The sequence below is a fragment of the Amblyomma americanum genome, chromosome 6 (genome assembly GCF_052857255.1).
Source record: "Amblyomma americanum isolate KBUSLIRL-KWMA chromosome 6, ASM5285725v1, whole genome shotgun sequence".
NCBI lineage: Eukaryota > Metazoa > Arthropoda > Arachnida > Ixodida > Ixodidae > Amblyomma > Amblyomma americanum.
Genome location: NC_135502.1, coordinates 131303138 through 131318232, shown reverse-complemented (window position 1 = coordinate 131318232; position 15095 = coordinate 131303138). Strand labels below are relative to the sequence as shown.

The 15095-nt window shown below is 44.2% G+C and overlaps 1 protein-coding gene across 1 annotated transcript in view; it reads left to right on the top strand.

The window, feature by feature from the left end:
• LOC144094108 (uncharacterized) overlaps positions 1-11230 on the top strand; it is a 409816-nt gene extending 398586 nt beyond the window's left edge. The window contains exon 7 of the mRNA XM_077628022.1: positions 11056-11230. Within this exon, the coding sequence (XP_077484148.1) occupies positions 11056-11099 (44 nt within the window). The 3' untranslated portion in view covers positions 11100-11230. The remainder of the gene's footprint in view (positions 1-11055) is intronic.
• The last annotated feature ends 3865 nt before the right edge of the window (positions 11231-15095 follow it).

Sequence of the window (15095 nt, the reverse complement as noted above, 5' to 3'; positions counted from 1 at the left end):
TGGGTACAGACGTGCTCAATATAAAGGGACAGTCCTTTGCAAAACCCTACAGGACCTTGGTCTAACTACACTCAACATCATAGGCACCCCTACAAGAATTGGAAATTGTGTGAATGCAGGCACATCCCAAGATCTCACGCTCACGAAGAACGTACTTACGGCCACGAGGTTATGCCCTGGACTCACAATGGGTAGCAACCACAACCTGCTCGAAACGACTATGGAAACAGCACAATTCAATCCACCACCATCAAAAGCACGATTGACCAAATGGGATAATTTCCTCAAGGCCAGGGAAAGAAAGGCCCGATCGACATCGAGGACCTCAATGAGTGGACGAACAAAGCCACACCGAAGTCACCGAAGCAGTGAATGAGCAACATACGACTGACCCCACGTTAAATCACTTGTAAGAAGCGTATCTAGGGCTGCAAAAGTGCTGGAAGTCGCAGAAACACAGCCGCAAACTCATTAACCGCATAGCCAAGCTAGAAAAGCAAATTTCCGAAAACGCCGCTGAGCTGTAAAGACCGCAATGGGGACAAGTATTTGAGCGGGTCAACGGTCAACTCGGCAGCCGGAATACCTCGCTCTTGCTGCAACATCTCTTTGACCCCACGCAATCCAAGTCAGCACAGCGAAACAAATTCATTCAGATCGCGCATCAACACGAGGTTACTGCGGAGGACCTCATAAAGGTCCTCAAAGACAAATACCTCAGTACGCATCCGAAGCCCAACCTGTACCCATGGTATGAACGTGAAGAAAAGTCGGAACTAGACCAGTAATTGAGTATAGAGAGACATGGCACGCCCATAAGACAACTCCAAACCACGTCAGTGGCTGGCCCCGATGGCATGACTAACAAAACCCTCAGAAATCTCTACCTTACGTCGGCTACAGCCCTTACTAACCTAATCAACACGTATTGGGATAAAGGGGATATTCGGCAAGGAATGGAAACTAGCCGGAATCATATTCATTCCGAAACCAGAAAAAATCATGAACACCGAAAATCTCAGACCGCAAATTTCGACCACCTGCGGTTCTTTAACGTGCACTGACATTGCACAGCACACGGCCCTCTAGAATTTCGTGCCGAAAGGGAGCACCCGGAATTCGTACTGACCATCCGGTGTAATAAAGGCGGTCTTTTCCCGGTCGCGTTTGTCCCCCGAGATTTGCCAATAGCCGCTGCGTAAATCTAGCGATGAGAAGCACTTGGCGTGGCGCAGCCGATACAGGGAGTCATCAATGCGCGGCAGAGGATAAACATCCTTTTTTGTGACTTTGTTTAAACGTCGGTAATCAACGCAGAACCGTAGGGTTCCATCTTTATTTGCTACTATACAACAACAGGCGACGCCCACGGGCTCGTCGATGGCTGCATCACCAAGGATAAATTTAACTTCAAATAAAGCACTCTAAAAGAGCTCGAATTCTTACCTCAGGCGGCGTTTTAAAAGTCATTCCTCCCAACAAACATACGCGTTCATCGACCACAGTAGGGCATTCTGGAATCTGAGAATTTTAAAATGTCTCTCAATTAGCGTGCCTTAAACGGTGTGCACCGCATGCTCGTAAAAAAAGGAGACAAGATACAAGGACATCTTAATTACGCTAGAGTCGACATGGGCTGTACAACTGTGCAGAAAACTCGGGGCAGAATGGTCTTTTCACAAGATGTGGCGCTCTCTGAGCAGTGAGCGAAAACTGATCGAAAAGCATGCCCATATCGCGCACCTAGGGCGCTGTAACTGATAGAACAAAGGCTGCGACTCGTAGGGAAGCGCCTCTAATCGGGAGAAGAAAGGCGGCGGGGGAGAGCTCGTACCAAGCAAAACCGGTTCAGAAGCGAAAATGGATGCTTTTTCCCGTCGCATGCACAGTAGGAGCTGTCAGTTTCCAACCAGTGGAGCTGAAGGAGGATAGGCGCACAGCGATCGTGTGAAAAAGGCGGAGAAAGCGGGGCTTCCGTTCATTGGCTGTTGGTGAAGGTGGTCTAGTTCTTACTCTGGAATTTCGAAGGACACACACCCAGTGTTGTAGGCGTTACCTAAAAAAGTAACTAAATATGTTACTCGTTACGCTAAAAAAAGGAACGCGTTACCGCCCTACGTTACCTACAAAAAAGGTAACGCGTTATCGTTACCGTTACCGAAATAAAGTACCGTGCGTTACTTTGCCGTTACTTCATAGCCATTAATTTTAATTATTCTTCGAATTAAGAACCTACAATAACAATTTTATAAAGCTCACATTTCACATAAAACTTCTGGCTCAAACAAAATTTTACGCGAAACCCCGATTTAACTAGAATACTTTGCACAAATGTGCAGCAGCTTAGCAATGTCATAGTGGCCTAAACTTGCCTGTAGAGTTACATGTGATGGCTTCTAACTCTGTGGCACATGGTGAAGCTATTTTCTAAATATGACATTAAACACAAAATGACATTTCATCATCAATTCTAACTTCACGAAGAAAACGTCGTTGAACTGTCAACAAATTTAACGCAATTCTGAAAAATGTGAAGTTCCAAAATGGTCCGCATGCTTCTGCTCTTTAGAGAGTTGTTTGTGTGAGCGGTTTAGGAAGGGGAGGTACGTGAAGGCAAGTGTGTGAATGCGTGTTGGTGCACGTGTTTCGTGCTTTATGCTATTCTGTCTTTCCTTTTTAGTTGGGTGCGTTGTCAAGGGCAGGTGCTTTTTTTGGGCATGCATGCGAGCCGCAACAAGGGCCGTCGAAAGCACCTGCACATTTTGTTTATTCACAACATCACTTTAGGTGTTCTGCGGTTTTTCTTCTCCGAAAAAGGGGGCGGAGTGGGTCACAACTGGAACAAAAAGTAACTAGCAGCGTGACATTTCATGTTACCGAAAACTGTTAACGTAAGTACGTTACCCGTTACAGTTCCGAAAAGGTAACGAGTACGTTACTAAGTTACCGGAAAAATTAACGCGTTGCCGGTAACGGCGTTACTTGTAACGCGTTACTGCGAACACTGCACACACCATAAGAAGCGAGAGCGGAGCCTGAGGTGATCCCGTACATTCACTGGATGGCCCACAATCTCATGACGGTTAACAGCATTTCTTACAGCGAAAGCTGCTATAGCTTTGCTTTACTCAATAACCGTGCATTCTACGGTGGAATCTACAGCGTGAGGAAAAAGATTTTAATTACTTCGTGAAATACTTGAATTTAGCTCAATTTATGCAATTTAATTTACGATAATTTATTTAATTCACCTTCAATTAGCCTTCCAACTGTGGAGGTTGGTAATTCATTCGAAATAAAATTCATTAAATTTTCACCTGCCAATCATGGTAAGTGGCACCCGCCTGCCACGGTTGGCCGGTGAAAAAATGCAAAGAAATCCCCTCTCCACGTTTATGGGAGAGGAGCGATAGGCCAAGTGCGAGGGGAAAAGGGAGAGGGTGGGATGCGACCGGTGGCCAGATCAGATTTTGCTGATTCGCATTTGCACGGCTGGGCTATCTCTTACGGTTGACGATGTAGATTCCAGGGTAGAAGGCAGACCGAAATGGCTAAACCAAAGCTAGAGCAGCTTCCGTTGGTTAATGTGCTAAACTGGTAACCTTAGCTCTGCTAATTTTTCAGCCCCACGTGAGCTATGCGAACTGCGCCCTCGCATTAGCGGAGATTAGCCGTCAAAAATAGCATGCGCCAAGAAAACCGCAGCAGTTTATTTAGGCTGTGAAGTCGGTGTTGATTACAAGATACTTCTGCGCAGTGCAAAGCCCTAAATCAGGCAAACGAGCCGACGGGGCAGCGTCCTGCCAATGGAGTATCACTTATTTCACTTGCACTTAACCAGGGATGGGCACCTACCAGTTCATTTTAAACCTTGCACGTATGAACTATGTTCGTGCATAATCAGCAGTGTGAGAAAGTGTTGAGAGAACTTTTGGGGACTTACCCTGTTGTAAAAAGAAATCGGCTGCGTGCGCGACAATATATAGTGCGGCTTCAACAGGAAATCACTTCTTAGAGGTTTACTCTGTTCGGATGCTGTAATGTATTGCCAGGTGGCGCTCAGACTCAAAGACGTTGACGCTCGTAGCGGTCGAACGGAAAGACGTTCTCTGTCTTCCCTTCCGAAGACAGAGATGTGAATATTGATACAATATCGGACAGCACGAATGCAAACGAATTCCGCGACATTATGCACCTGTACGCTTGCACTAATGTTGTGACAATACCTACAAGGGTGACTATTGATACCGCAACGTCCCTGGATATCTGTGTTACCAACATGAGTTGTGAGGATATTTCTGCTGGAGTCATGATATGCGACCTCAGTGATCACCTTCCAGTATTCTGCTTGGGACCCCCTGTGACTGGTAAATATAAAAGTAGCAAAGAAAGTACCTGGTATCGCACAATTAATGACCAAAGCCTGCGACATTTTTGCAGCCTAATCGAGAAAGAAAGCTGGGACGACGTTTACAAGGAAACTAATGCTACAGTCGCCTACAAAATGTTCCTGAGTAGGCTGCTACAGTGCTACGATGCAGCTTTTCCCTTGCGCGAGCATAAAACAAAACGAAAAAGAATGCGGAAACCCTGGCTGACTGTTGACTTGTTTAAACGAATAAGAGAAAAAAACAAGAAGTTTCATGCGTTTCTTAAATGTCGTGATCTGCAGTTACTGAAAGAATTTAAATCCTACAGAAACAAATTGATCTCAGACCTGAAAAAAGCAAAGATCGAGTACTTTCAGGCTCAAATTCTTCGTGCTCGCAACGACTATAAAAGGTTATGGGAGATGGTTAACGACCTAATGAACAAAAGGCGCTCAAGCCATTGTGTAACAGATATCACAGTCGATGGCGAACGTCTGTATGATGATCAGCTTGCTGAAGAAATGAATCTTAGGTTCATTAGCACAGGGAAATATACAGGCCAACTTGCTAGCATGTCCTACTATACACATGCAAACAGTCCAATGAGCTCTATCTCGCTTTTTCCGTGCAATCCAACTGAAATTTGCAAAATAATCGGAAGCTTGAAAAGTGACGTAGCGCCTGGAGATGACGGTATAAAGGCTTTGCCAATTAAACATGTTGCAAATCATATTAGTCATGTGTTGTCCCATATAATCAACTTAATGCTTCTTACTGGGGAGTTTCCGGATGACCTGAAGATAGCTAAAGTAGTACCCGTGTATAAAGGCGGCGGTGCAACAAATATGAATAACTACCGGCCAATCTCTGTTCTAACTGTATTCTCAAAAATATTTGAGCGCGTCATTAATGATAGACTTAACAGCTTTTTTCAGAAACATAAAATAATAGCTGATGCACAGTATGGTTTTCAAGCAAATAAGTCTACGGAACAAGCTCTTATACATATAAAAGACAAAATTATTGAAAACATAGAGAAGAAACTCTTAACCCTTGGTCTATTTATAGATCTTCGGAAAGCGTTCGATACTGTGCAACATGACATATTGATAAAAAAGCTAGAGATCTGCGGGATTCGGGGCGTTGCGCTGAGGCTGTTGCAAACGTACCTGAAAGACAGATTACAGTATGTAGTCATAAACGATCGCACTTCGAGTAAAATGAAGATAGAACACGGCGTCCCTCAAGGATCAATTTTGGGGCCTTTACTCTTTCTTATATATGTGAATGATATAAATATGATACCAGGATCCCCCCAGTTAATCATGTATGCTGACGACACGAATATATTTTTTACAGGAACAACAAAAACATGCCTTGAAAAATCTGTCAATGATTACTTATTAAAACTTTCCAGGTGGCTACAAGCCAATCGCATTACTCTAAACACAACAAAATCTAAATACGTAATTTTTAAACCGACAAGCGTTAGGGATCAGAACCCTATTAGCATCAGATATGAAGGTAGCCTATTGGAGGAGGTCACTGAGCAAAAATTCTTGGGTGTATGGTTCAGCAGTGATCTGTCCTGGAACGCCCATGTTAGTTGCCTTAAGTCTGATTTATCACGGATCATTGGTTGTCTTTACAGAATCCAGCACTTGATTCCATCTTGGATGAAGCAGACATTATATTATTCTCTATTCTATTCTAGAATTAGTTATGGTATTTTAGTCTGGGGTACGACAACTGAAACTAATTACAAAAAATTAATTACTTTACAGAAGAAAGTGTTACGCATATGCGAAAATTATCATGGCGAAAATAGGGAACTAAGAACGCATCCACTTTTTTTAAAGTACAATATGCTGAGGGCAGACAAGGTATACTACTTTAAGTTGCTACAATGGATACATAAAAATCGCTTGTATGTCACATCCACAGACAGAATAAACTTGTACGCTATCAGAGACCCGAAAATAGAGATGCCGAGGATAAGGACAAATTATGGTCGTCAAGCACTTTCTTTTCAAGTTATCAGAATTCTCAATAGAAGAGATATAAATATTAATTACAGTAAACCCTTCTCCACTTTCAAAAACGAATGTAAGGGAGCTCTTCTCTGCAGCGATGTCACCTATAGCAATCGCTAAAATTTCTTATGCGAGCAAGTTGTGGTCTATTTTTTTCTTTTTTTTACTGATTCTGTGTTCGCCTCTCTGTACTCTTTTTTTGGGTTTATATGTACATAATGTCTTGTTTTTCAGTAGGCTAGAACAAGCCTTAAGTAGAACTTTGTTATTTGATGTAGTGTTTCATGTATGTCTTGGTCCTTGTTTCTTATTTATATACTCATCGTACATTTATTATGCAAATTTTTTGTCACGCGCTTCTGTCTTTTTCTTTTTTTTTGCTGAGTGTGTATGTATTTTCCTCTGTATGTATTTTCTTCCGTATGTATTTTCCTCTGTATAACGCTTACATCTGGCCTACTTTTTTTTACCGGCCCGCCGGACTGTTATAATTTGTAATCTGTATGTTTGTTTGTCATGTAGTAGGGGGCTGAGGCCCTGTCAGGCAACATTGTGCCTTTAGCCTCAGCCCCTTCTTAGGCAAACGTCTAAGCAACAAATAAAAAGAAAAAAAGAAAGAAAAAAAATACGTGTTGTCACGCTGCCCCGTCTATGTCTTGTCAGGATATAATAGCTGCATCTTACCAGTACCAACATACAGAGCCAAAAATCGGAGGCTGACGAAAAGGTCTGAGATTATGTTCAGGCCAGCGCAGCGAGCTATGTAAAAAAGTTACTGGTGTGACATTAAGAGGCAGAAAGAGTTAATGGTATTCTCGCTGCGATATAATCCTGTGGGACCTGTTTGTACACTACCTCACAACCTCTAGCGCACCGGCACCTTGGAAGAAAGCTGACATAATCGCAAGAATGGGGACGTAAAGGACTTGAAGCAGCTACAGACCGGTCAATTTACTGTCCATTGCTTACAAGGTATTTTCAAGGTAATCGCTAACAGTGTTGGAGCAACATTAGACTTCAGTGAACCAAAGGACTAGGCTGGATATCACAAAGCTAGGCTTCTCGATAATGGACCATACACAGGTTGTCAATCAGGGAATACAGAAATGCGCAGAATGTGATCAATATTCAAGATTACAAAAAAAGCGTGTGACTAAGCGACTACAAAGCCACAGTAGTCATTCATAGAAAAAGTGATTAAAATCCTAATCAAGAACGGCGCCACGCTGGGCAACACAATCTCTCCAGTACTATTGACCGCGTGTCCATAGAGAGAACTGCATGGGCGAAGAGTACAAGTAAAAGGTAATGGAGAATACCTTAATATCTCCGATTTGCTAATGACACTGCCTTGCTAGGAAAGTGAGAGAAAAATTGCCAAACATGATCAAGAAATTAAACTAGACAGGCAAAATAGAACGGTGAGTCTAGAAATTATTATGAAGATAGAGAGACAAAACGTTTAATCACTCCTCCTAGAATGTTGGGAGTCTACATCCACGCACAATGTGGCTTTCCACTGTCTGCTGCAAGCTGAGCACGGGGCTACAACTGGCATGGCGCAAATAGTGTCCTTTCCTATTAGCGTGACGAAGCTTTCCTCCTTTCCACTGAGCTGTAGCTATCATTTAGCACAATGACACATCTTTGCAGCGCACCTAAAACACATAGACAGAGGGAGTAGACACCACGGACGCATGACTTCAACTAGACTTAAAGAAGGCGAGTGACCACTGCGGTGTCCGGGTTGTCTTTCCAGCCGCGGAAAAGTTGGCGCGAATATTGCCTCGTAAATGCAACCAGGAGGAGGCTAGCCTGCGAAATAAAGCGCACCGGACCACTCGTCGACTGCGAGGTCGGCGTGGTGCACAGCATTCTTTTTGCCTTTGGCAGACACTTTATTAACCAGACTGGGCGGTGTATCAAGTGGAAGACCATCGCAGGGCAGTTAACCCCTTAATTGGTCGATGCTATTTAACCGGTCACATTCGCCGCTGCTCGTACGAGCCGGCATGCAAGGCGTTTTTGAAACGAACACAGGTGGTGCGCAAGTTCTGCGCGCAAGAAAGCCGGAAAATTTTTGAAGCCCTCTCTATCTAAAATGAAAAATATAAATGTATCAGTTACTCTTGTGTCCCAATCGAGGAAAAAGAAATAAGTTATCTGAAGTCAAACTTGTCAGCATGGTAAAAGAAGGAAAAATACGCAGATGCGGAAGAATGAACGTCAGTTGTAGAAAACACAAACCTTTTGCTTGTTTGTTTGTTGTTCGTTTGTTTGTTGTTCGTTTGTTTGTTTGTTTGTTTGTTTGTTTGTTTGTTTGTTTGTTTGTTTGTTTGCTCGATTATCATCCTGTTCCCGAAACTTATTCGTGCGCTAGGAGTCATCAGCGCGGCATATTGTATGTAAACGCCTCCTTTTTCTGGAATAAAACCTAGTTGAAGTCCGCGTCCGTGGTGTCTGCTCATCCTCAGTCCGTGTGTTTTATGTGCGCTAGAAAGTTGAGTCATAGTGTTACAAACCACCAACTAGTCCAGCTGCGTACGCTTAGTGCTATCGTGTAACCTGTTTCATTTTGGGAGTAACTAGTGTGACATGATTTCGTTCTTTCCACATTGATTCAGCTGGTGCGACATTTGGTTGCAACTGCCGCGAAACAGGTTTCCTCCTTTCCACTTGACAGCAGCTGACGTGACACTTGATCGTACCTTTCGCGAAGCCGCTTTTCCTCCTTTCCATTTGCCCACCTATCACAGTGGACAGGTGGCAGCTTCATAGAGAAACACACTTACGTAAAGAGCGGACACTCAAGCTGTTTCGCGGCCAAGCAAAAAAGAGACCACCCGCCAGGCGGCCTATGTTTGCTTCCACTCTACTTCAAAGGTCGATAGCTTATCACACGTCCATCGGGTTGCATCCAAGCGTTCCATTTCCATATGGAAGTTGGTGCTGCGCCGGTTATGTGCCACCGGTTACGCTCACCTCACCGCGCTTTTCAACGCGTCGCCTCGTTTTTCCGGTAAGTTGTTTCCTTTTGCCTGCAGGATTAATTCTGATGTTTCTTGAGCTAATAACATTGTAGCAAGTCGTTTGTTATGCTGCGCGAAAGTATTTTGCACGTGTAGCATATAATATGAGCCGTGAGCCACCCATTTGTTGTCTTTTCCGGAAGAGCATGTGCATTACTTCGAAAGCGTAATTTTCCAAAAGCCACTGACAACACGTTCGGTTTAAAACACAGAATTTATCGATGCCTCACTTGTATCGTAACACAAGCCTTTTTATATGGTGTGGGTCGAACAGTGTAATGCACATTTCAAATCGACCACGTGAAAATACTTTTGCCACATGAGAAGCACGCAGTTTTGATCCTGATCGCTCGGATCCTAATCGGGCCTCAATATGCCCCGATCGCGTTTGAACCGCGTTTAGGAATAGTTGGCTGCCATCTGAGCATCGGAACAAGCTGCCCGATTGCGTTTGAGCCGCGATGAGGAGTAGTTGACTGCCATCGAAGCATCGGAATCGAGCTGCCCGATTGCGTTCGAAACCTACTATGTGCTTTTTAGGTGTCATAGGGTGCTTGGAAACGAACAGCAACGGAGAGAAGCCTAAAATATCAACAAGAAAGATTGTTTTAGACTGCAGTACAACAAATGCTAACACGTTTTATTCAGGTATAATTTCCCATACCTGTGTCAATACCACAGACATGATGTGTTTCGGAGAATTTCAGGTGATCGGCATTGACAGGTACGTTCTTTAGCCATCATAACAAATTGAAATTCTTTTTCTGGAAAAATTAATATACAAGGACTCTTTTCTGCCAACTTAGCAGATTTTTTTGGGTGTTTCGAGCCTGCTTAGGGACGTCTGTTGCGCTAGCACTGTTCTTAGTCCCGATCCTTGGACCTCTATATCAGCGATCATTTTCCATCGTGGTTGAAAGTCGGATCCCGGTCGAGGGCTCGACCACAATCGAAAGTGCCCACGTGAAGGGGTATAAGAAAATCGTTGTGGATACTGCGATCTACGCAATCATTACGACAGTGTGCGATCACTGTAAAATGAAAGTTTATCACTGCTCGGTACCGCATATAGGTACGGTCTGGAAGAAAACCATAGGGACATCCATTGACAACAGTCACTGCTTTATAGACAAAAAATCAGTTTACGTCAGCTCGTTTCCGTAAGGCATTGAAGCTAGTTAGAGAGAATTTTTCACGAACGATATGTTAACATGGTTCCCTGCAAACATTTTATAAATAACTGTCATCAGCGAGTTTATTTGCCTTTTCTATCTTCTTTTTGCTTCGATATATTTCTCTTTGCCGTTTGATGACTGCAACAATCTTTACAGTGTGTACACAAGCCCACAATAAAATACCACGGAGCGGATTAAATTACGGGAGCTACTGCTGCGTTTCATGGTGTGTGAACAACTGGCGAAGACAAAGGAAGCCGGGGACGAAGCTCTTCCGCATTCCTCGTGACATCCAGTGATTGACGGCTGTTCTGTGTACTTTGAAGAAAATATAAAACAGTGCTGCCAATCTCTTGTTTGAACCGGCTACTATGCGCATGTTTTCTTTTTTTTTAGTCAGCCATTGAAGCGAATAATTACAGGTTATACTGCGCCATAATTGTTTCAGGTCGAAGGCTTGGATCGAGTGTGCCAAGAGGGGCGACCTCTTAGAAAAGTCGCCGACCCAGCTGTACGCCACGTACCGCATCTGCGGGGACCATTTCACCGCAGATGACTTCATGGACACCGCGATGACTTCGCTGAAGAAGACGGCTATTCCTACTGCTCAGCCTACAGGATACTCGAATTGTCAGCTCGCTGAAGGTAATTTCAGTGTGCGCTTGTCGTGTATTTAAACGCTTGACGAAATCACCCGGCCAATAAAGCTTTTAATTGTCGTTTTCTAGCTACGATTTATGATTACTACAGGACCCACTCGATGAAATCCCAATGATTGAAACGTACATTTTTCAATAATATATATATATATATATAATTTGCCTTTTCAGGCTTGTACATTTCATCAAATGCAACTTAGACAGCATTCGCTTCAAGAAATCAGTGTCTGGCAGACAGCTGGACTAATTTAAAGTCTGATGTCTCATTGTTTCTCATCGCTTCCAATAGAACACAGGGTTCGCTTACATATATTCGTTGCTGAGTTCATTATTGCGCTGATCGTTGATTACATCTCTCCTTCCTTTTGCTAGGTTCGATAATTAGTAAAGATATGGACTTAATTCTGTACATGTAGTTCAATGCTTGTAGAAAGTTGTATTCTTGTATTGTTCTCGAAGGCAACTGCAGCCTTCTTCGAGGAGACAATTTACGTTGTTGTTTTTCATTTGTGCATATTTGTCTTGTTTTAGAACAAGAGCATGCAGCACGAATATTGATTTTTTTGCGTGGTGTCTACACCTTGACCAAAAAATCGCAATAACTGCCTTTTACTAAGAGTGCTAGCTTTCTATTGTGTTACTATGATGTATTGATTACGTTGTCCTTGTATTTTTCAGCAGCCTATGAACCTATGCCTATCACTCAAAGCTGCTGATGTGCAGGAATAGAGCGTGCTATACGTGCCTTTTTAACCCCTTACTTGTGCCTAGCTGTTGACAACTCTTGCTGTGTGGTTCGCACGGGTGATGTTTTGGATTACAAACCTGTGCAGTATGTGCAGTATTTTTTTGTTCGTGCCATCGTACCACCGGCTTTACCGTAACTTCTTTCTTGTTGCTCTCTTTATTATGATGTATTTTATAAAATGTGTGTCATCCAGTATTTTATCTGTACGGTTCAAATAGAAAACAAGAAAAAATAAACTCTGTGCGAAACCACTCCCTTCCCTGTCTGCAACTGAAAGAGGCGGCTCAATGACAGCACAAGATTAAAGTAATAACAGCTTTAATCTGCGTGAACTAATTCAGCTTGCGTACGTTTTTTCGAGACGCTTGGTGGTGTTTCCAATAAAAGTCTCCAGTCCTCTGCGATCCCAGAGTTTATTACGTCTATACGTATGACATGCTTAGAAATGAAATATTGAAGCACTTGTGCTCCACTTAGACGATGTAGTTGAATATGTTAATAGCCAAAGATAAATCAGAATCGAAAGCATTGCTATTGAAACCGAAACTGAAACAGAGCTGAAGCACGGGCCTAAAATCTCGAACGAAATTAGCGGTCTGACCACCCGCTCGAGGCTCTGGCGGCAGTGTAGTAGCTCGGCCGCAGGGCCCTACGAGAGTGTCCGCTCTTTACGTAAGTGGGTTTCTCCATGGCAACCTGCCCAGCGGACTGTGGGCAGCCTGCCACCCTTAGGCTTCAACCGCAGACAGGACGGCCTTTTCGCTAGCGAGGCATCTAGAGAGAGAGAGAGAGAGAGAGAGCAGTGAAAAAAGCCAAGAAACTTGTTTTTCAAAATTCTTTCATCCGCTTGCATGCCTCGTATATAACGCTCTCCCAAAGTTTCATTGGGGAAATAGGCAGAGAAGTACTTTAAAGAAATTGTTTATGAACCGAGGCAGCTGTACATTGCAGGAAAACGCTCGAACAATGGAAATTTTTCTCAGTTACGGTTTTCTGCCTGGATACTCACCTTGAGGAGCAGATTTCTCCACGCCTGTTTTATTTCTTTTTACCCTGCTTCATTTGTTGCCACAGATGGCGCTCTGATCTCAGGGTGGTAGGAGACCCCACGAAATCTTGAAACGTGACGAATAAGGACTAACGCTCTTCAAAAAAAAAAAATCGATGCCAGCCGTGTCCCGCCTTAAGCTAGGCAGCGAATCACTGGAAGTGGTGAGGCAACACGTCTACTTGGGGCAGGCTGTAACTGCAAACCCGCATCACGGAAGTGAAATAACTGATAGAATAAGAATTACGTGTAGTGCACTTGGCAGCAACTCTTCATGAACAGCAGCTCACCAGTATCCTTAATGAAGAATGTATGCAACAGCTGTATCTTGCTAGTGCTCACTTCTGGGGCAGAAGCTTGGAGGCTGTCGAAGAGGGTTCTAATTAAGTTGAGGGCAGAGCAGCCAGCCATTGAAAAGAATATGAGTTCCCAGAGAAGGAAAGCGCAGCAGGGGGCGGCACAAAGTTAGGTGAGCCGATGAGATTAAGAAGTTTGCGGAGATAGGGTGGCCGCAACTGGCACAGGACAGGGTTAATTTGAGAGATATGGGAGAGGTCTTTGTTCTTGTAGTTAAGATGATAATGATGATGACGATTACTCGATTCGAGCGAGTCCAGAGTGAGTGGTGCTTTTTTATCCTTTCCTGTGACCACGTTTTCAAAACAAGCTTCCTAACCTAACTCACCCAAACGATTCTCAGCCCCACCATGCTATGCATGCTAGAATAAGCTTGCAAATATTGCGGGTTTATTTTTTCTACACAATACTTTGCCATTATATTGCTACGAACCCGTCGCCTTGGCTCAGTGGTTATGGTGCTCGGCTGCTGACCCGAAAGCGGCGGTCGCATTTCGATGGAGGCAAAATGCCAGAGGCCCGTGTGCTGTGCGATGCCGGTGCACGTTTAAGAACCACAGGTGGTCTAAATTATCCGGAGCCCTCCAATACGGCGTCCCACATAGCCTGAGTCGCTTTGGGAAGCGAAACCTCATCAAATCAGATGAAATTAGATTGCTAAGGGTGACATGCTCTTTCTAGCAGAAGAAGGCGAATGTTGTTAAGTCATGTGCTAAGACTAAACACTATACCTCACAATGCAGTAGTATACTATACCTATATTTTATACCTGTACTAAACCACGTGTCTTCCGTCAGCCGCCCATATGGTTGCCGTTGGAGGAGGAGGAGGAGGAGGAGGAGGAGGAGGAGGAGGAGGAGGAGGAGGAGGAGGAGGAGGAGGAAAAACTTTTATTAGGTATAGTGTGCTTGTTTCTCTAAAGCCCTCAGTCAAGGGCTCCAAGCGGCGCCGCGATCCGGAAAGCCCGCTAGAGAAGATGTGGCTGTTCTTGCGGTTTCGTGCTGGTCAGACCGTTCTCAGTATTCATAACAGCAACGCCCCTCGAGTGAAACTTCGGATTTTCGGGTCGCGGCGGCTGCATTTCAATGGAGGCGAAATGCGCACTGTGATATCAGTGCACGTTATAAAGCTCCAGGCGATCAAAATTAATACGAAGCCCTCCGCTACTGTGCGCCTTAACGCCCGGAATAGCGCTTTTGCGCGTGAAAACCTATTCATCCTATTTCTTTTCTTGAAACGAAATAGAGAGAAGCAACAGCAAAAACTGTATTGATGCCTCATGGAACCCTCGCTGTCGGCTTGATAACACTGCTGTAGAAGCAATTTGGATGCTTGGAAACAACGCCATAAAATAAAAGGATCGTGAGGCAAGATGAGGAGTGTTTCCCTAACGGTAGCCCGATCAGCAACGGCACAAGCGCTGCCGCTCAAATTGGAAGGATGTAGCGCTATCGCTGGCATCTATAATTCCGGGACCTGGCACGCACATCGATAATCCGAGGCATGCAGCCGCTCCGGCTTGCCCTGGCACAAGTGAAATAAAAGTTCGATCCCGCGCGTCTGACGTCAATCTCGGGAACACTTAAGGCGTGGACCTGTTTACAGAGCGCGGGGTGCGCGCGGCGGCGGCTATACGGGCCAGTGCCAACAAAGTTTGGGGCCGTTTCGCAGCACCG